This window comes from Prunus avium, chromosome 8, assembly GCF_965620075.1.
Source record: "Prunus avium chromosome 8, drPruAviu1.hap1.1, whole genome shotgun sequence".
Lineage (NCBI taxonomy): Eukaryota > Viridiplantae > Streptophyta > Magnoliopsida > Rosales > Rosaceae > Prunus > Prunus avium.
Window position 1 is genome coordinate 29501345 of NC_142291.1, and position 19559 is coordinate 29520903.

General features: G+C 39.8%; 5 protein-coding genes across 5 annotated transcripts; all 5 read left to right on the plus strand.

Annotated features, from left to right (window-relative positions):
- The first annotated feature begins 209 nt into the window (after positions 1-209).
- Positions 210-1418, plus strand: MEE14 (maternal effect embryo arrest 14). The gene is made up of 3 exons (XM_021969235.2): positions 210-547; positions 733-806; positions 910-1418. Exons 1-3 carry the CDS (start codon positions 295-297, stop codon positions 1222-1224), a joined length of 642 nt encoding a protein of 213 aa, XP_021824927.2. The 5' UTR covers positions 210-294; the 3' UTR covers positions 1225-1418.
- Positions 1419-2645: 1227 nt separating this feature from the next.
- LOC110765959 (uncharacterized) lies at positions 2646-5673 on the plus strand. The gene has a single exon (XM_088245167.1). The coding sequence runs from the start codon at positions 2691-2693 to the stop codon at positions 5538-5540; it is 2850 nt and encodes a 949-aa protein (XP_088101293.1). The 5' UTR covers positions 2646-2690; the 3' UTR covers positions 5541-5673.
- Positions 5674-7911: 2238 nt separating this feature from the next.
- Positions 7912-12275, plus strand: LOC110765967 (BAT2 domain protein). The gene is made up of 9 exons (XM_021969217.2): positions 7912-8291; positions 8610-8816; positions 9057-9154; positions 9547-9637; positions 9712-9915; positions 9997-10253; positions 10976-11066; positions 11163-11379; positions 11800-12275. Exons 1-9 carry the CDS (start codon positions 8103-8105, stop codon positions 12009-12011), a joined length of 1566 nt encoding a protein of 521 aa, XP_021824909.1. The 5' UTR covers positions 7912-8102; the 3' UTR covers positions 12012-12275.
- Positions 12276-12872: 597 nt separating this feature from the next.
- Positions 12873-15411, plus strand: LOC110765957 (protein LATERAL BRANCHING OXIDOREDUCTASE 1-like). The gene is made up of 3 exons (XM_021969205.2): positions 12873-13566; positions 14497-14827; positions 15006-15411. The coding sequence occupies exons 1-3, from the start codon at positions 13106-13108 to the stop codon at positions 15264-15266; spliced, it is 1053 nt and encodes a 350-aa protein (XP_021824897.1). The 5' UTR covers positions 12873-13105; the 3' UTR covers positions 15267-15411.
- A 1025-nt stretch (positions 15412-16436) lies between these two features.
- LOC110765966 (protein LATERAL BRANCHING OXIDOREDUCTASE 1-like) lies at positions 16437-18183 on the plus strand. The gene is made up of 3 exons (XM_021969216.2): positions 16437-16998; positions 17218-17545; positions 17688-18183. The coding sequence occupies exons 1-3, from the start codon at positions 16526-16528 to the stop codon at positions 17946-17948; spliced, it is 1062 nt and encodes a 353-aa protein (XP_021824908.2). The 5' UTR covers positions 16437-16525; the 3' UTR covers positions 17949-18183.
- Positions 18184-19559: the final 1376 nt, after the last annotated feature.

Sequence of the window (19559 nt, forward strand, 5' to 3'; positions counted from 1 at the left end):
ACCACGTCAGATCACATCCCAACCCTCCACGCATCTCAACGATCAACGGCCATGATTTCTCCGTCATTGTTTCCCGTCACAGCCACTTCACATTAACACCACTCAAATATCTTTTAAAAACCAAGACTTAATTCTTATCCACTCGGCCGAGGCCTTTTTCATATAAAATGGTAGGCATGTCCTATGCCAATCCAGTCCAATCCAATCAAACCAATTTCTGAGAGAAGAAAAGAAAAAACCAGAAGCAAAGCAAAGCGAGAGAAAGTAGTGAACTTTGGGGTGTGTTTGGACACGATGATAAAAACAGTCATGCTTCGTTCTTGCCCTTCTTCTTCTCCTCTGCTCTTCGAAGCCAACAGAGAAGCTTTTTCTGCACGACCGTCTTCGCCGTCGTCGTCATCAACGACGCCGAAGTTCGCTTCCACTATCTGTTGCTCGTCCAGAAACCATGCTTACATTCCAAAGCTCGAGCCTTTTAGCCGGTCCAAGCTTGATCGCGCCATTAGAGACCCGCCCTTGATCGAAAAGTGCGAGAACGAGCTCTCTGGTACGTGCCCATCTCCTAAATTTCAATTTTTTTTTTTATGTTGTTATTGGTTAATCTGAAGTGGGTTTTGAAGGCATGATCTGATTTTGATTTTTGTTATTACCCGTATGAATCTTTCTTTGGGTTTTATGCTGTTTCAGTGAATTTTGTATTAACTCGTTTCTGTTGATATGATTTTTGTTCAGATTACTGTTCAACGCTCGAAGGAGACGAGTCTTATGGCTGCTGGAGAGCGTATTTTGAGCTCAAGGATCTAGAGGTACAAAACTTTCTTACCTGTTCAATTATTGTTTGGCTGCTGAGAAAATGGAGGAAATTAAAGCCAAGGAATTCACATATTTTTTAAATCTTGCTGTGTACAGAAGGAGATACCAAAACAGGATGTGGAGAAGCTGATTCTTCAAGCAGGAGGTGTAAAGACATTAGTGGGATGCTTACATGGCGTTGCAGCAATAAAAAAGGATAAGAAGCATGGAATTAATTCAGCAAAGCCATCAGATGTGGCAAAAGAAGGAGAGAGACTCTGCCCCATACCAGATGGGTTGCCAAAATCAGCTCAGGAGCTGAAGGAAGAAGAAAGTGCAAGAATGCCAGATTCACCCTTCACCAGGCTTCTTAGAATCAAAGGGAGGCACCCTGCTTGGTATTCAGCTACCCCTGACCATGAAACAGATTGATCAAACACGAAGTTTTGTTTTTTGTTTTATTTGTGAATATGTCTTTGGGATTTACTGGTTTAGGAATGTGGTGTAATGGTGTTTATAGATGTGGGGATGTTTTGGTTTTGATTGTTGAGAGGCTTTGAAGGTTTATTTTTCAGTAGAGGACTTCAATCCCTGTATGATTTTTCATGAAGTTCAACGAATTAAAATTTTCCAAGCTGAAGAGATTTGCCTTCAAGTTTCTTGTTATTTAGTGGGATTTCAAGGACTTCAGTGCCTGCTTGCTATGTCAACCTCATCTTCATTTGTTAGCAAAACATGAACAGAGAAGAGAACCTTATCTTCTTCTTTTATATATGAATCCATCTTATCTGAAGTTAGACTTTTTGTACATGCATGTAAATAAAAAGTGTATACAGTATACTTAAAATGGTATTAATAAATAAATAAAAAGATAGAGACAGAAATCAAAGACACCATAAGTTGTGAGATGTGTGAGATGGAAATGAGAGAAAAATATAAGGAAAAAAAAAAGGGAAAGGTGGGGATATTTTGTGAATGATATGTGATGCTTTCATATTTTAATGCTACATAATTTAATTGAAACTTTGGTGTTTTCTCCTTTTCGAAGTTACAAGGGGCCAAGCAACCCAAGCCAACCCTCACAGCTATTCCAAAACAGGGGAGGAACCTCAAAAAAATGAGCACCCAAGGAGATCCATGGCTTAGTTTTGGGAAAGTAAAGTTTGATAATAAATAAATAAAAACTAAAAAACTTAGTGTTTTGTTCACCTAATTAATGTCTGAGACCATGGTACAATATTCCATTTTGAAGTGATTAATAATATGCTAAGGTAGCAACATAAATTGCTATAACCCTCTGAATGTCCGTATCAAATCTTTTCCGCAAACCAAAGAGCAAACTTTAGTAAGTTTCAAGTTCTTGATGAAAAAATTATTCTTGCACTCTTGTAAGCAGCCACAGAAACAGGGGTTATAAGCTTGACTTTGGATTGGTGAGCAACAGCATTTCATCTTCTCTTGCTGATGCCATTAATTCAATGTTATTATTGGACCTCCTGAGGAATTTTTTATTTATTTCCCTTTTTCTACTAAAAACGTGAGGTTTATGCCAAGTGGCAAATAGATAGATGCGTGGAAACTAAATCTGGTACAAAAATGGATGGTTAGGATTCAACAGCCAAATTTAGTCCTCCAACTAAAAGAGGACCAGGTCTATTGCCAATTTTTAGACACCCGATAGCTTCTGATACTAAAAAATGAAGGTACCACCAAGTTTTGTGGGTGATTTGAAGATCCCCATATTTTCCGGTCCTAAAACAGGAAGACCTGTCTTCTACAACCATTCAATTTCTGTCAATACACAACAGCCTCATCCCCACAATATAACAGCTTCCCTCTTCACCTCATCCCATTGTCTTCATAAGCAGCCTTGTGCTTGCCGACTTAGTACTCATCCAATGGCTCCACCTCTCATCACAAACATGGCCTCGGGCGGCTGCCTTCTCTTCTTCCTCCTATTCTCTTCATTCTCAGCCCTCTCGTTCGCCTTAACCGATGCTGAAGTTGCCTTCATAGCTCACCGCCAGCTCCTGGCTCTCCCAGAGGACGGTGACCTTCCTGAAAACTATGAGGTTCAAGTGGATGCCAAGCTCAACTTTGAAAACGACAGGCTCAAAAACGCTTATGTTGCTCTTCAGGCCTTGAAGAAGGCCATCTTCTCCGACCCTTTTGGCTTCACAGTCAATTGGGAAGGTGAAGATGTTTGCTCCTACAAAGGGGTCTTCTGTGCACCGGCGCTTGACGATGAAAAACTGACCGTTGTGGCCGGTTTGGACCTGAACCATGCCGACATTGCTGGCCATCTCCCTGTCGAAATGGGGCTCTTGACTGATGCTGCTCTCATCCACCTCAACTCCAACAGGTTCTGCGGCATTATCCCACGGAGCTTCAGGAGACTGATACTTATGCATGAGTTTGATGTCAGCAACAACCGCTTCGTCGGCTCCTTCCCTGAGGTGGTCCTCGAATGGCCTAGTTGCAAGTACCTTGATCTCCGGTTCAACGATTTCGAAGGGGAGCTGCCTCCAGAGCTTTTTCACAAGGAGCACGATGCCTTGTTCTTGAACCACAACCGATTCACATCAATAATTCCAGACACCTTGGGCCACTCCACGGTTTCTGTGGTGAATTTTGGGTTCAACAACTTCACTGGTTGCATACCACGAAGCATTGGGAACATGAAAAATCTGAATGAGATTATTTTCATGAACAACCAACTTGGTGGCTGCTTCCCTCCTGAGATTGGAAACCTTGGAAATCTGCAGGTTCTTGATGTGAGCAACAATGTGTTTATTGGTTCCTTCCCAAAGACCTTCTTGGAGCTCCGCAGCATAGAGGAATTGGCTGTTGGGTACAACAGGTTGACAGGGTTTGTGACTGAAAAGATTTGCTCCTTGCCTAAGTTGGCCAATTTCACATTTGCTTACAATTATTTCAGTGGAGAAGCTCAGAAATGTATGCCAAATCCCAAAAATAAGGTAAAATTTGATGACACGGGCAACTGCATGCCCGGCAGGCCCAAGCAAAAGAATACCAAGACTTGCTTCCCTGTGGTCACTAAGCCTGTGGATTGCAGCAAGCATTGTGGTGGTGGTTCTTCAACCCCGGATAAGCCAAAGACACCAAGGCCTCAACCACCTCAGACGCCAAAGACCGAGAAGCCTCCGACACCAAAGGCTGAGCCACCACCAACACCAAAGGCAGAGCCACCTCCCACGCCTAAAGTCGAGTCACCTCCCACACCTAAGGTGGAGCCACCTCCCACGCCAAAGGCCGAGCCACCTCCCACGCCAAAGGCCGAGCCACCACCCACACCCAAGGCCGAGCCACCTCCCATGCCAAAGGCCGAGCCACCTCCCACGCCAAAGGCCGAGCCACCACCAACACCAAAGGCCGAGCCACCCAAAACACCTGAGGCCGAGCAAACATCGGAGGCTGAGCCACCCCAAACACCCGAGGTCGAGCCACCCCAAACACCGGAGGTTGAGCCACCCCAAACACCGGAGGCTGAGCCACCCAAAACACCTGAGGCTGAGCCACCAAAAACACCTGAGGCCGAGCCACCTCAAACACCAGAGGTCAAGCCACCTCCCACACCAAAGGTCGAGCCACCACCGACACCGAAGGCCGAGCCACCACCCACACCAAAGGCCGAGCCACCACCCACACCGAAGGCTGAGCCACCACCGACACCGAAGGCCGAGCCACCACCCACACCGAAGGCCGAGCCTCCACCGACACCCAAGGCCGAGCCACCACCAACACCCAAGGTTGAGCCACCTCCCACACCTGAGGTAGAGCCACCCCAAACACCTGAGGCTGAGCCACCCCAAACACCAGAGGTCGAGCCACCTCAAACATCCGAGGCCGAGCCACCTCAAACACCAGAGGTCAAGCCACCTCCCACACCAAAGGCCGAGCCACCACCGACACCAAAGGCTGAGCCACCTCCCACACCCAAGGCCGAGCCACCACCGACACCAAAGGTTGAGCCACCTCCCACACCCAAGGCTGAGCCACCTCCTACACCCAAGGCCGAGCCACCTCCCACACCTGAGGCCGAGGCACCCGAAACACCTGAGGCTGAGCCACCTCAAACACCTGAAGCTGAACCACCTCAAACACCTGAGGCAGAGCCACCTCAAATACCAAAGGCTGAGCCACCACCATCACCAACACCTACACCTGGACCAGACCCAACTAACACATCTCCGGTGCCGAAGCATTCACCACCGCCACCATCTCCAGAGATAGTGCAGTCACCTCCACCACAGGTATTCTCTCCACCACCACCAGCACCAGTCCATTCCCCACCGCCACCTGTTCACTCCCCACCACCGCCGGTTCAATCCCCACCCCCACCGGTCCAATCCCCACCCCCACCGGTCCAATCCCCACCCCCACCGGTCCAATCCCCACCACCGCCGGTTCAATCCCCACCCCCACCGGTCCAATCCCCACCCCCACCGGTCCAATCCCCACCACCGCCGGTTCAATCCCCACCCCCACCGGTCCAATCCCCACCACCACCGGTCCAATCTCCACCACCACCGGTTCAATCCCCACCACCATCGGTTCAATCTCCACCACCACCAGTCGAATCACCTCCACCACCAGCTCCCACTCCATCTCCTCCTCTGCCTCCTCCTGCTCAGTCTCCACCGCCAACCGAACCGGACTTCGTGTTGCCACCAAACTTTGGCGCACTCTACTCGTCCCCACCACCGCCAATGTTCCAAGGCTACTGAGTGCTAGTTTATCATTTGACATGTTTCCCATATTTTGTATTTTTTTTTCTTTTTTCAAAAACACCTTCTACACACACTCGCTTTGTAACTTTGAGAATCTTACTGAACAATGAAATTTGAAATTTGAACTACCTTCCATTGATACTTGATTAGTTACCTCTTTTATTCTCAATGCATGAAATTGTAATGTTAGCTTATCTTGTGTTTATTGCTAAGATGGAAACTGAAAACGAAACGAAATGTAAAAGAAAAATGAGAGAGAAATTAAGTGTATGAAATTTGCAGTTTATCATGAATAAAAATTAATTATTATTAAGTATTTATTTGGGAAAACATGCCTCTATAATCTACAAAATACTTTTCATTATTGTGCAAGCACTATTAAAAGCGTTTTTAGTTGTTTGAAAACGCTATTCACACCTCTAAAAAGCTATAAAATTATTTATCGTAGCAAGATATGTAATTGCTTAGGATTATATTAACCATCCACAGTACATACGTATTCAGGGGCGGAGCCACACTGGGACCAGTGTGGTCACAGGCCCCCACTCAATTGTTTTATATTTTAAAAGTAATATACTGTTATGTATTTCTATATGTATATTATTTCAAATACTTTACGTCTTGATATGTATTGACATGTGTTGTGGAGGGCCTATTAAGGCACAAGGAGTTGTTTCAAATTGCCCCTTTGCTCAGCTGGTAGTGGTGCACTCTAGGTGTACATATTACCTTATTTCCATTTTCAACATTTAAGTAAATGTCTTTGTCCTTTTACTTTCATTTAGTTTTATATTACTCCATTTACTTAAGTTTACAATGTAAATAAGGAAGTACCCCCCATTCGGATTCAAATAAAAATACTAGAAAATCAAATTCCCACCAAATCAAAATATGAAAAATAGGTTTTAGTGCAAGGTACAATTTAGGCTAAAAATGATGGCTCATTAAGTCAATATATACTTCATACTAAAATCCCATAAAATCAAGTTTTCTTATTTGATGTGTAAGGAATAAAAGCCGCCAAAAATTATCTTGAGAAAATGATTATTCAGAAAAACCATTTTTCATACTTAGTTAATATTTTTACATAAAATATTTTTTCATGTATGATAAGAATGCATGAAGCGACCTAAGGTTTTTTTAAAGTTTTTGAAATTTTGATTTTTTTTCTTTCTATTGGGTTTAATGGGGGGAAAAGCTTTAAATATATTTGCTAAATCGCTACTCTTTGTCTATCTCTTGCAATTTTTCTTGCTCAGAATGTACTTGTCTATCCCTTTGTTGAGGACAATTATGATTGCAACCAATAAGCAATATAATTCTTGACATATGTGATATATATATATATACTATTTTCGTATGTATTGTGAGTTCGAATTTTTGATTCTTTATAATTTGTAAGAGGCCCCCACACACATGAAATCCTGGCTTCACCACTATACGTATTAAGGCAATAATTCATTGAAGTTGCCAAACAAGTGTGGCTCAGTCTTTAGAAAAAGAAAGAAGGTAGTAATTTTATGAGATCATATGGTATCTGGTATCTCCCTTGTTCCTCCCTTTTTTTTTTTTTTTTTAAAGCTACATCTAAACCACCAAAAACATTTGTTTTTCAAAAGAGTAAAAGGACTACATTAGCTAATCATAAACATAATAGTTGACGTATTAACTAACAACTAGTCATGATAATTGAAGTGCATGCATATCTATAGTCACAACATATGGAAGCATTACTCTTTTTAGAAAGGAGTGTATTAAGAACTAACAAGTACATAACCTAGATATAGGTTAGGTTAGTTGGTCATGTTAGCGTACATGTCCTTGCACTCAAGTTTGAATTTTGTACCTCATAAATTAAAGTAATTTCAAAATAGGGGTGCACATTTTATATGTAAAACTCGGGTACCGACCATACCGAACAAAAGTAGTGGTTAAAGAAGCAAGTTACATTCTCCCTAACTACTGGAAATTTGTATAGAACTGAAATTTAAAATTAATTTTTTATTTAATTACTAATATAAGTGTAAACATTTAATTAATTGGTTTGATAAATAAGTCATATAGATACGGTTTTGTTTGGGAATGAGCCAATTTGTTTGGGAGCGATACTTTGAACACAATGTTTAGTCTTAATTCCAATGTTGCGCCTGAAAGTAATTGATAAACAACCAAAATTGACCTTAGTCAACTTTGTAAATAAAAAAAAGTGGACCGATAAAAATTTCGTACCAAACCAAACCGAACCGAAACGTGCCCGAAGTATAAAATCCAGCCCTACCCGTCCGTGCCAAATGAGTGAAACCAAAAACGGCGTCGTTATGGTGCTTGATTGCCTTCGAAAGCACGTTGAATGAAGCAGATAGTGAGGTAAGGTTTCGTTCATTTCAACTTCCCAAAAGTGACAAAACGCTCCAACAAATTTTACGCACATTCGAACTTCCCAACACTTCCCATTCAAAAAAATAAAAAGATAAAATCTCAATCAAATTCCTCAAATTCCATTTTTCTCCAAAGGGCTTGAGATCTCAGACTGAGGACTGGTCTTGGCTGCAATCGACAATGGAGGAAGAAGACAAACAGCCACTGAAGGAAGAGAAAAGTCTTCTACAAGAAGAAAAAGAGGAAGCAAAAAAAGCAGAAGCAGCTGAAGCACAAGCATCACCGGCAAAAAGTGGAGGATGGGGAGGCTGGGGATTTTCTTCTGTTTTCTCAGATCTTCAGAAAGCCGCCGAAGAGATCTCTCGCAATGTAAGCGTCTCTAGCATTTAACAAGTGTATGTGAATCTCCATTTTTATTATAAACTTGCCTGATTTTTTTTTTTCTTTCTATTTTTAGGAATTTAGAAATTAGGGTTTCTAAGTTTGGGAAAGGTTCGTTATTGGATCTAATTTTGGTGTTTTTAGATGTATCCGATGTTAATTAACTCTTCAGACTGCGAATCTTAATGTAGGTTTAATTGGGTAATTATAAAATATGCAAAGATTTGTCTATTTAATCCAAATTGAAAAGTTTAGGTTTGCTGCATTTTTTAATTAAATGTGTGAAATGGTTATTTGTGGAAGCAGGCGACTGCAGTTGCTCAGACTGCAGCAAAGAGCATTGCCGACATGCAAAACCCTGCAGAGGACTCGGAAGAATCTTCCAAGGAGGAGGAAGGGGATACTGAAAAGGAAAGCCAGGATGGGACGGAAAGCCAAGATGAGCATGAAAAGCAACGAAAGGCTGCTCTGGAAAAATTGGAAAAAGCTAGTGAAGAGTCGTTTCTCGGTCAGGCAAGTCGTAAATTTTTAAGCAGTTGAACTTTCCTTTTATATATTTGCAATTTTTGCGCTCATAATATTGCATATACTTCTATTCATCTCTCTCAATTTGATATAGGACACTTTAACATTACATTACTTTCTGTTCAACTGGACTGGAGCTGTTTGTTTCTTGACTTCTGTAACTATCCTCTGAAGCTGATACCTTTTATTTATATTTCACTAAGCGTGCCATTGCTATAAAATTTTCAGGGTTTGAAGGTACTTGATAGTTCTGTGGAGAATTTTGCTTCAGGAGCGTGGCAAGCATTAGGAAGTGCATTGAAAGGCGGTACTGATCTAGTCCACAAGTATGTTCCACTGCAGTTGAATGTTTTACTATATTTTACATTATGTTAGAGGGAAACAAGAGTAGTTCTTGCATTGCATGTGGGGACAGTTTTTTGGGGTTATTTTCTGGATTAAAATTAGTAATCATCAGATGCTAACTGGTCATTACTTTCTCTTGTTTCCCAGGAGCTGTGTACATATTTTTTTTTCAGTTCAAGGATTGTAGAATGTTGTAAAGATGATCTAGTACTGCATGATGTAGTAAATATGGTTTCATAAGTTCAAAATAGGTGCAGTAATACAGTTGTATTGTGTTCTATTGACTGTGGTCAAGTTTGACTTTACCAACTTCTCTAATTACTTTCTACTAGCATTGTATTTTGTTATTGAACTAAGTTTTGTTGTTCTCTAGGCTTGAGAATTCAGCTGTGAATCTTGCGGGATCCATCCAGCAAGGCGGTTTGCCTACAGCTGCTGGTTCTGCTGCGCCATCCTTATTAGAGGTTTGTATTCTCCTGTTACATGGCTTGTTAAGTTATGTTGACTTCATTGCTTATATCTTGGTTTCATGTTACAGACTGGAAAGGCTTTTACCTCAAAGGGAATGCAAGTGCTTGAGCTTGTAGGCAAGGAAACTTTGGATCTACTGATCACAGAGACTGGTATAGAAGTTGAGAAGAATTCTAAACCCTCTGAACAGGAAGCCGAAGAGGATCAGTTATACGAGGAAGTAGGATTTGATCGATGCTTCTACATATATGGAGGTCCAGAACAGTTGGAGGTCATTTTCTTAATCCGGGAGGTTAAGTCTTGTTATCATAAGGAATAAATTTATTGAAGCTGTGTATTGTAATTCTGTCAGGAATTGGAGGCATTGTCCAGCCATTATGCACTATTATTTAACAGGAGAAAAGGAAAATTATCATCAGAACAGAAATCTACTTATGATGGAAAGCTTAAACAGGTGCAGCAGATTTTTAGTTTGGATATTGAATTGGATGGAAGTGGTGCAGAGTCGGATAAAGGCAAAAAGAAAGAGACTGGAGATGATGGAAATAGCGATGAGATGAAGAGTTTGCATGATTCAAGTGTCAGCAAGGCTGCTGATATGGCGGCTGGGTATTTTACCTTGTTCAATTTCTATTTTTATGTCTTTTCCTTTTTTTTTTCTTTTTTTATAAAGATTTTTCGAATATCATTAGTAGTTTTGCTTTCATGCATGGCTGTTTTAGGTCTATTGCTTCTTTTTGGACTTTGATCTGATTTTGACACATTCACTAGAGCCAGAATTAGATTACAATAACTGTAAAACTAGCTGTTCTTGCATCTGTCAGAGTTACGTTAGATAGATTTTCACTGTGTCACTGTTGATGATGCATCCTTTCTATACCCATCGTTCTTGTTAATGTGAATTGATTGGAGATCATACAATCCTACTAGATGATTTCAAAATGAATTTCTTTATAATCATTTGCTAAAAGAGATTGAGTTTATGGGTCAGTTTGGTACTTGACATGCGTGACATTCTCAAAAAATGTTAGTCTTTAAAAGGTGGAACTGGTGAAAGGCGAGTCCTATAATAAGTTATTGCAGGGTGATGATATGTCCAGTGTCTAAACTGATTGCAATTTGATCAGCCTCCTCATTATACACATTTTATTTTACAATTTGCTCCTCTTAATTATGTGACCTTGTCTGAAACATAGGAGTAGAAACATGCCTGGTCTTTTGTGCTTAACTTTATTTTTATACATATCATGCCTTAACTACTATTACTTTTGGAATTTTCTACGTACATTCTCCTTTTCCACATCCCTCTAAGAATCTTCTGTATTTATCAGGTTCACAAGTGCCTTAGCTGGACAAGCTGTTAATGATATAATTCAAAGAACCACTGGCCGATTAGAGAGTCTTCACTCAGAGGGGGTTCATGTATGGAGTTATCTGGGATAACTGTATTGTATTCTCTTGGCTCTGCTTTTGTTGACATGGGTTTAATAGTTTTGATGTAATCATATGTCTTTGCAGAGACTCTCGGAAATGTGCTGCTCTGCAGTGTCTCAACTGTTGATGCTTGGTAAATCCATCATATCTAGTGCAAACAACACTCAGGTAGAAGATATGGATGCTGATGTCAAGAATATTGATTGGCCTGAAGATTCTGTTGAAAAAGCAAAGATGATCAGATCAAAAGCGCAAGCAATGACTGGATATGTGGAGGCAGTGTCCAGCAGTTTCATCACAGGTTGATATCCTGGAGCTCTGTTTCTTTGTGGTCATAAATGACTACTTTTTCCTAGTTGCAATATGCCGTTACAGTTCACCCTGTTGTGCTCAAAGGAAAAATACTCAGAGATTACTCGGTACCTCAACATGAGAGTGTCTAGCTATTAGCTGACCACGGTTGGAAAGATAATCCGCATCCGCATGCATGCAGCAATCTTTTGACCCGAATATAGCCATTGTATAAGCCATGAAGTCAATGTATATTATCTATAGGGAGCCTAATTCCTAAGGTCCCCAACTCAGAAAGCCTTGTGTCTTCTTTGTGTGCTTTTAGACTGAGGTCTTGATGATTTTCATTTCCAAGTTCATATCTGATATGCAAGATATGTATTGTAGCAGATATTTTTGTTGACAGTTTGAGTCTTTACGAACTTGACAGGCATATCTGATGTTGCCGAAGCTTATCTAGCAGCCATAAAAGGTGCTCCTGCGGAATCCCATGACGTGCTTCCACAGACATCAATCCAAGAAAAAGCCAGTTCCTTCTCTAAACATCTCCGTGATGACCAGAACACAGCTTTGGGCAAAATCCAGGACGGGCTTCACTACTTGTCATATGTGGTTGTTTCAAGCTCTATGCCCACTGCATGAGAGAACTCAGATCTCTGATCTTTCACAAGCTCTATTTGTTAAGCTTTGTAAATAGTGGTTTTTCAAGTGGGTTTGAGTTCTCTTATCATTTCAAGTGTTATACGGAATTGAAGGAAAATTCTTGTTAGAACTCTTAAACAGTCAGCAATCTGTAACAATGGGGGAGGTAGAGATTATGTATTGCGTTAATTAAGGTTAAGTTGATGGATCCTATTCACAGCTATTCTTGCTGCCTTGGTTTCATTAGTAATTTTGGATGGTCTAGTTGGCAAGAGTGCGATATTACCACTTACCAGGCTTTTGAAGTGTACTTATTTTCAAATGCCAACTTGAAACAACGAAGTAGTATTGTACACAAGCCCTAATCAGCACGTGAATCATAAATAGAGATTTGAACTCATTCAACACAGAAAACAAAAAGAGGGATTTGCTCAACTCTGCAGCCTTTGAGCAAATTCCTTGCTCAGTTCTGATGGACGGGCGCTTTGCTCGCTTCTAATGGACAGTCGCTGAAGTGCCCGTGGGTGACTTCCAGCTGTTGGTATAATGTGTTGCAAATACTGACATGAGCGACAGCTCCAAACACTCTGCATGACTTTTAGCAGAATAATCTTTCAATTCTTAGCTAATCTTTTTTGCAATAATCCTTGATAGGGTTTTTAATAGGAATGGTCCCTGAACTTGTGCCCGATTTGCATGTTGATAATTGAATTCGGAAAATGGCCGCCATTCCCACCATGGGCGTTCTATGAGCGCGTTGGAAGGTTGTGGCCTAGTCCTCCCTCACCTAATAAAGACACTACAAAAGCAGCAGATGACCCTAAATGCGTGCCACTAAAGAAAACAACCACGGTATACTTGTCGGTCTATCCTGCAGTGATACCTTCCAAATTCTCTACTGCTTAGTTTGCTTACCATATTGTCTTCATTTATCAAACCAACATTTTCTATTCCGAAACTGTCTACATTCATTGTACAGAAGAGAAAATTATGCACAGAAAAATCCAAAGTATATATAAACCAACGCCACTTTCTTCCACCAGAAAACCACTTCCATTAAATTTTACAATCTATCTGTTCTTGAATCTTAACCAATGGGAGAAATTGATCCAGCCTTCATCCAAGCCACAGACCAGAGGCCCAAGCTCAAACCCACAAACCCAGTTGCTGATGAAATCCCCATAATTGACCTCTCAGTTTTAAGCAGCCCTGATGAGACCAGAAAAGTGGTATCAGAGATAGGCCATGCATGCAAAAACTGGGGATTTTTCCAAGTTATAAATCATGGGGTGCCATTGGAACTGGCCAGGAAGATTGAGGAGGTGGCTAAGACATTCTTTGAACTACCAGCAGAAGAAAAGAAGAAGGTGAAGAGAGACATGGTGAATGCACTGGGGTACCATGATGGTGAGAACACTAAAAATGTTAGAGATTGGAAGGAAGTCTTTGATTTCATGGTGGAAGATGAGACTTTGGTCCCAGCATCACCTGAGCCTGATGATAAGGAGTTGAGGAAATTGACTAATCAGTGGCCTCAGTACCCTCCTGAGTTCAGGTGTTTTATATTTGCTTATTTGAATTGTTCATTTTTAGTTTATCTTTGCTTTGTAATAGGTTTGCATAGAGTTGGCTGATTCTGGATTGCTTTAGTTGAATTGAGAACAATATTGAACTGAAAAAAATTAACATTTCTGCAAAAACTTGAACAAACTTGGACTGCTTTAGCTGATTGTGCAAAATTAAATTGAAATTGATTCTGGATTGCTTCTTTGATTTTTTCCCTTCTTAAATAAGCGGTGTTCTTTTATAACTTGATTCATCAGAAAATTTGCCAACTCTTAGAAGGTTTACAAGTTTGGAGACATGATTGGATACAAGAAAACTGATTTGACTTAGAAATCATTATGATCTAGTATAGGCTTTTAGTCCGCGAGATTTGGGGGCCAAAATTGTTCAGGGAAATTGGGTTTGGATCCCCTCAGAAGCAAAACTGGTTCTGCATAAATTCTCACTTGGAAATAGGACCTTGTATTCCACTAGGATAATATTGTATAATGCTAGCCTTTTAGACTTTAGTTGAACTGAGAGCAAACTTGAACTGTAAAAAAGAATATTTCTGCAAAAGTTCTGCCCCTTCAAATTTCCCCCTTCTTAATTCACCACAAGAACTGCTGTTTTCATATGTGGTTCATTAGACAGGTTACTCTCAGAAGTTTTACAAGTTCGGATTCAAACAGATTAAACGGATTTGCCATGAGTGCGGATGTAATACAGGCTTAACTCCACCAGGTTTACAAAAACTTCAGTGTAATTGAGTTTAAATCCCCTCAGAAGCACATGTTGGTTAAGATTCAAATAAAAGCAAAAACTTATTAGCTACATTTTGCTTAAATTCTCACTCCACCAGACTAATATCCCATGACGCTAACGTTTTGCCTTTACATTGGCATGTGGTCTATGTACTCTAATTGGCTGCCTTGAGTAGAGAGGTCTGCCAGGAGTATGCTCGAGCGGTGGAAAAACTGGCTTACAAGTTGTTAGGACTAATTGCTTTGAGCTTAGACCAGCCAGAAAACAGGTTCAATGACTACTTCAAAGACCAGCAAACGAGCATGATCAGATTCAATCACTATCCTCCATGCCCTTTTCCTCACCTAGCTCTAGGCGTTGGGCGCCACAAGGATGCTGGTGCCTTAACCGTCCTGGCCCAAGATGATGTTGGAGGACTAGAAGTTAAGAGTAAATCTGATGGAGAATGGATTCCAGTCACACCCACCCCAAATGCCTACATCATCAATGTTGGTGACATTGTTCAGGTACTACTCATAAACTGTGAAATGAAATTTCCCCATTATGTCTTATGAACGACATTAATGCATTCATAATTATGAATGAGATTGTAATTGCGAGTGACCTTGTGCACAACACCAATAAATTTTTTAGACACTTGCATGAGATGTACATTCACTTTGTAAACGGCATTTTTATCTGCAGGTTTGGAGCAATGACAAATATGAGAGCGTGGAGCACAGGGTGGTAGTGAATTCTGAGAAAGAAAGGTTTTCAGTTCCATTCTTCTTCTTCCCAGCCCACCATGTGATGGTGAAGCCCTTGGAGGAGCTACTGAGTGATGTAAACCCTGCCAAATACAGGGAATACAACTGGGGAAAGTTTTATGCTACAAGAAACCGCAGTGATTTCAAGAAACAAGAGGTGGAGAACATCCAAATTCATCATTTCAGGTTACCAGAGTAGATAGGATATATCGGTGAAGTGAAATGTTATCCATTGCTAACAACATAAAGTCCTTTTAGCTTCTTGTGAATATTGTGCTATGTAATCAGGCCAGAGGCTTTCAAAACTTGCTTTTATAACAACATTAAGTCCTTTTAGCTTCTTATGTCTTTATGTTTTATGATTGTTTTTCAGGCAGTTTCTGAGTTTAAATTTATCACCAGTTACTCAGTCTAAGCAAGACATATTTATCAATGTGTACAGTTTTAAAAAATTTAATCATCAGCATGAAGTTCATACTAATCCTTAAAGCCAAAAGAAGAAAAAAAAATTGATGCAAAACTATGAATAAGGATTATCCAGAACGTTGCAGCTAATGGAGTGCAGCAGAGCCCAAAAAAGAAAACAGAACTGGAAAAAAAGTACAACCCTTATAATAAACAACTATTTAAGCAAGGGGCTTGTAGCTCAAGTGGTTAAGAGTATTTACCCATGCACCGAGGCCCTAAGATTGATTCCCCCTTCCCCAATATCACTTGTATAAAAAAACAACTATTTAAGCAAATTAGCATTCTTCTCAAAAGAAAAAAAAGGTAAGAAATGATGGAATTAATTAAGACATAGGCAAACATAACAAAACAGTACAAGACCTCTTCGTTAAGCCCAAGATTCTTCAATATTGTTTGTTGTAATGGTAGTGACAAGCTGCTTCCATTACTTACAGGGATAATATTCTTCCTGTTGCAGCTGAACCAGGGCAATTAAATTAATTTAATTCTAGCAGCCCCACCCATCAATGTTTAATTTTTTTTTTTTAAAAAAAAAAAAAAGAAGAAGAAGAGAATTTGGATTTTGTGGTGACATTTTCTGCTTTGGTTTTTTCTTCTTTCTTTAGAAGGGTGAGTATTGCACTGAGTAAACTGATACGATCATACTTATTTAGAACTAATACCGAAAAGAAATATTGGTGTCAAGTCAGACTTTGGTTCCCAATATGTTGCTGTACGTCTGCAATGGCATCATAGCAAAGAAAAAGACAACCATGCAAGCACAAAAGGTCACAACCCTCTACAAAGCAAAACCGTGCAGCACTAGGTAATCTCCACCTAGTAATTTACCCAAACCCTTGTCCAGATTCAATATAAAAGTACAAGCACTTGCATTATAAAATCTACCAGTGTCCTTGTTGCACTTGCATTATAAAAGCTACCAGCGTCCTTGTTGCTTCAAAGTGGCTTTTCTAGCAAAACAAATCATTTGTTAAACCAAGATCACCAGCCATGGGAGAGGTTGATCCAGCTTTCATCCAAGATCCTGATCACAGGCCTAAACTCTCCATCACCGAAGTCGAAGGCATACCCTTGATTGACCTGACTCCGATTATCTCCCCAGACTCCATTTCCGACCCTAAAGCTGTTGAAGCGGTTGTTAGAGAAATAGGCAATGCATGCAGGGACTGGGGGTTCTTCCAAGTGATCAATCATGGAGTAGTATTGGATAAGCTCCGAAAGATTGAGACTGCTGCTAGGAAATTCTTTGCTCTGCCTTTGGAGGAAAAGAGGAAGATTAGGAGGGATGAAAAAAGCGTGTTAGGTTACTATGACAGTGAACGTACCAAGAATGTCAGAGACTGGAAGGAGGTGTTTGATTTCACAGTGGAGGAGCCTACTCTAGTCCCAGCTTCTCCTGACCCTGAGGACAAGGAAGAGACAGAGTGGTATAACCAATGGCCTGAGCACCCTCCGGAACTAAGGTAACTAAATGATCACCAAAGGTAGTATAAGTACTTATGTTTTAGATAATTGTAATAGGAAAGGGAAAATTTGATCACCTATGATAATACCTTGTGAATTATAATGTGTATCAAACAAAAAACACTGGCTCTCATCACTTAGTAACTTATTCGGTTGTGCCGTAAGGACCCCATGCTTTTGAGCTTCCTTTATATGATAATATACACTGCCTTGACCAGGGAGGTCTGTGAAGAATATGCTCGAGAAGTCGAAAAGCTAGCTCTGAAGTTGATGGGACTTATTGCCTTAAGCCTAGGCTTGCCAGAAAACAGGTTCAGCAGCTACTTCAAAGACCAAACAACTTCTGTCAGACTCAATCACTATCCCGCTTGTCCTTCCCCTCAGCTAGCTCTTGGTGTTGGTCGTCACAAGGATGGTGGTGCTTTAACCGTGCTAGCTCAAGATGACGTTGGAGGATTGGAAGTGAGGAGAAAAACAGATGGAGCGTGGATTCGGGTTAAGCCCACCCCAAATGCCTATATCATCAATGTTGGTGACAGTATCCAGGTTCATCACTTCAAACTCTATATTAACTTGTTGTGCTCAAAACACTTTGAAGTTTGTCACTTTTGAAGATATGCTAATTAGTCTATTCCAGCGTTTATTGTTTTTTGCCAGTTTCTCATAACAAATGAACATGTTTATGCAGGTTTGGACCAATGAAAAATATCAGAGTGTGGAACATAGGGTGATGGTGAACTCAGAGAAGGAAAGGTTTTCTATCCCATACTTCCTCAACCCATCCCACTACACCATAATCAAGCCTTTGGAGGAGCTAATAAATGAACAAAACCTTGCCAAGTATAGGCCCTACAGCTGGGGCAAGTTTATGACTAACAGAAAGCTCAGTAATTTCAAGAAACTCAATGTTGAAAACATCCAAATTCATCATTTCAGGGTATCGGAATAAATGGATTAGAAGGACTGTTTCTGTATGACCAATCGATAGTAATGTTATTTCTGCTTCCTGTGCTATCAACTCAGAAAACAATGCCATGCTGTATAGAGAAGGAAGTAACTTGTTAGGAACTTCTGAAACATGGTGTGGTTAATGTGGCAATAAGATCTGTAATATAATTATCTACAAGCACATGTTCTGCTTCAAAAACTAAGAACGTCTCCTTATAAAGAAAGATTTGCGTAAAGTTGGCCAATTTTTGGTTGCTATAGTTGAACTATGATGAGCACAAAATTAATACAAGTTTTATCCTTAAATTTATATTTGTTAGTATTTTCTTTTGTTTTATATAAATCTATTAAAGTATTTTTATTGTTTCTTTCCAATCTTTGTTTTTATATTTAATGAGTGGTTGTTTGTAGATATTAAGTGTCTTCCACCAATAGCATGTTGAGGAAAAGAAGTAAGTAATGTGTTGCAAGAAGAAAGTAAAGGATGAGAAGAAATATGTGCAGCAGCAAATGCAATTGAAGATAAAACAAATGAAAAGAAGAAGCAATCAATTGCATGAATATACTCTAGGACATGCATGCAAAGCTTCCATCATTGAAGAAATAAAGAAAGAATGAATAAACAATGAAGGAGAAGTTCAAATTGACTACTTGCAACCAATGAATGCAAAGAAGAATGATGATGCTTGAGTTGTTATCTAGCTACAATTTGAGGAAAGTTGCTGCAGTTTTTATGAGAAGATACGATAGATGAGCAAGTGGAGCAATTGATAAGAAGACTCAAAGATCTTTGTGAAAACCAAAGTCAAGGAACTAGGCCAAGATTAAGGAATATATTTGAAAATGATGGGTACTTATTTGAAATGATAAAAGCTTGGAGTAAAGAAGCAAGTGGAGAGTGGTGTGGAGAAATTCAAGAGTGATACCCGACAATGAGAAGAAGGAAAGTATGGAAATGCATGACAAAGTGTTCAAGTGGAAGAAAGTTTTGAAGAATTTAGATAAGGAGTCATCATCACAATGAATTAATTAAAGAAAGCAACTTGGCAATTGGTTTGATGGCAAGTGGAAGACATATTAAAATCATGAATATTGCTCCCATCCTCCTATAAATAGATGGAGCTACGGCATTGTAAAACTACACCAAGCTCCACAATCTTGAGCTTTTTCTCTTTTCCCTCCATATTTCTAAGTCTTAAATTCTGTTTTTAGTTTTATTTTATTATGGGGAACTAACTCCCTAGCTAGGGCTAGGGAGGAAACTTTTAATATAAGTGTGTAATTTTTATTAGTTTGATCCAAACTTAAGCTTTAATGTGAATTTGTAGTTTTTGTTCAAATGGAATTTGTAGTTTTCTTTTTAATTAATTGATGAATGTTTGATAATCTATTTCATGGGTTCAATCATGTTTTTCCCATAGTGTAGTAAAAACTTTCATGCTTTTAAAAGAGAAGAGAATTACTAAAGATTAATAGAATTTTGATGAAGATTATTTTTTTGATAGTTTGTTGCCAATTGTACAAGTTATGCTTAGAATACTTCTAAAGGAAATTAAAAAGAGCTTTAATTATTTTGAACAACTACAATGGAAAATATTTTGTGGATCAAATT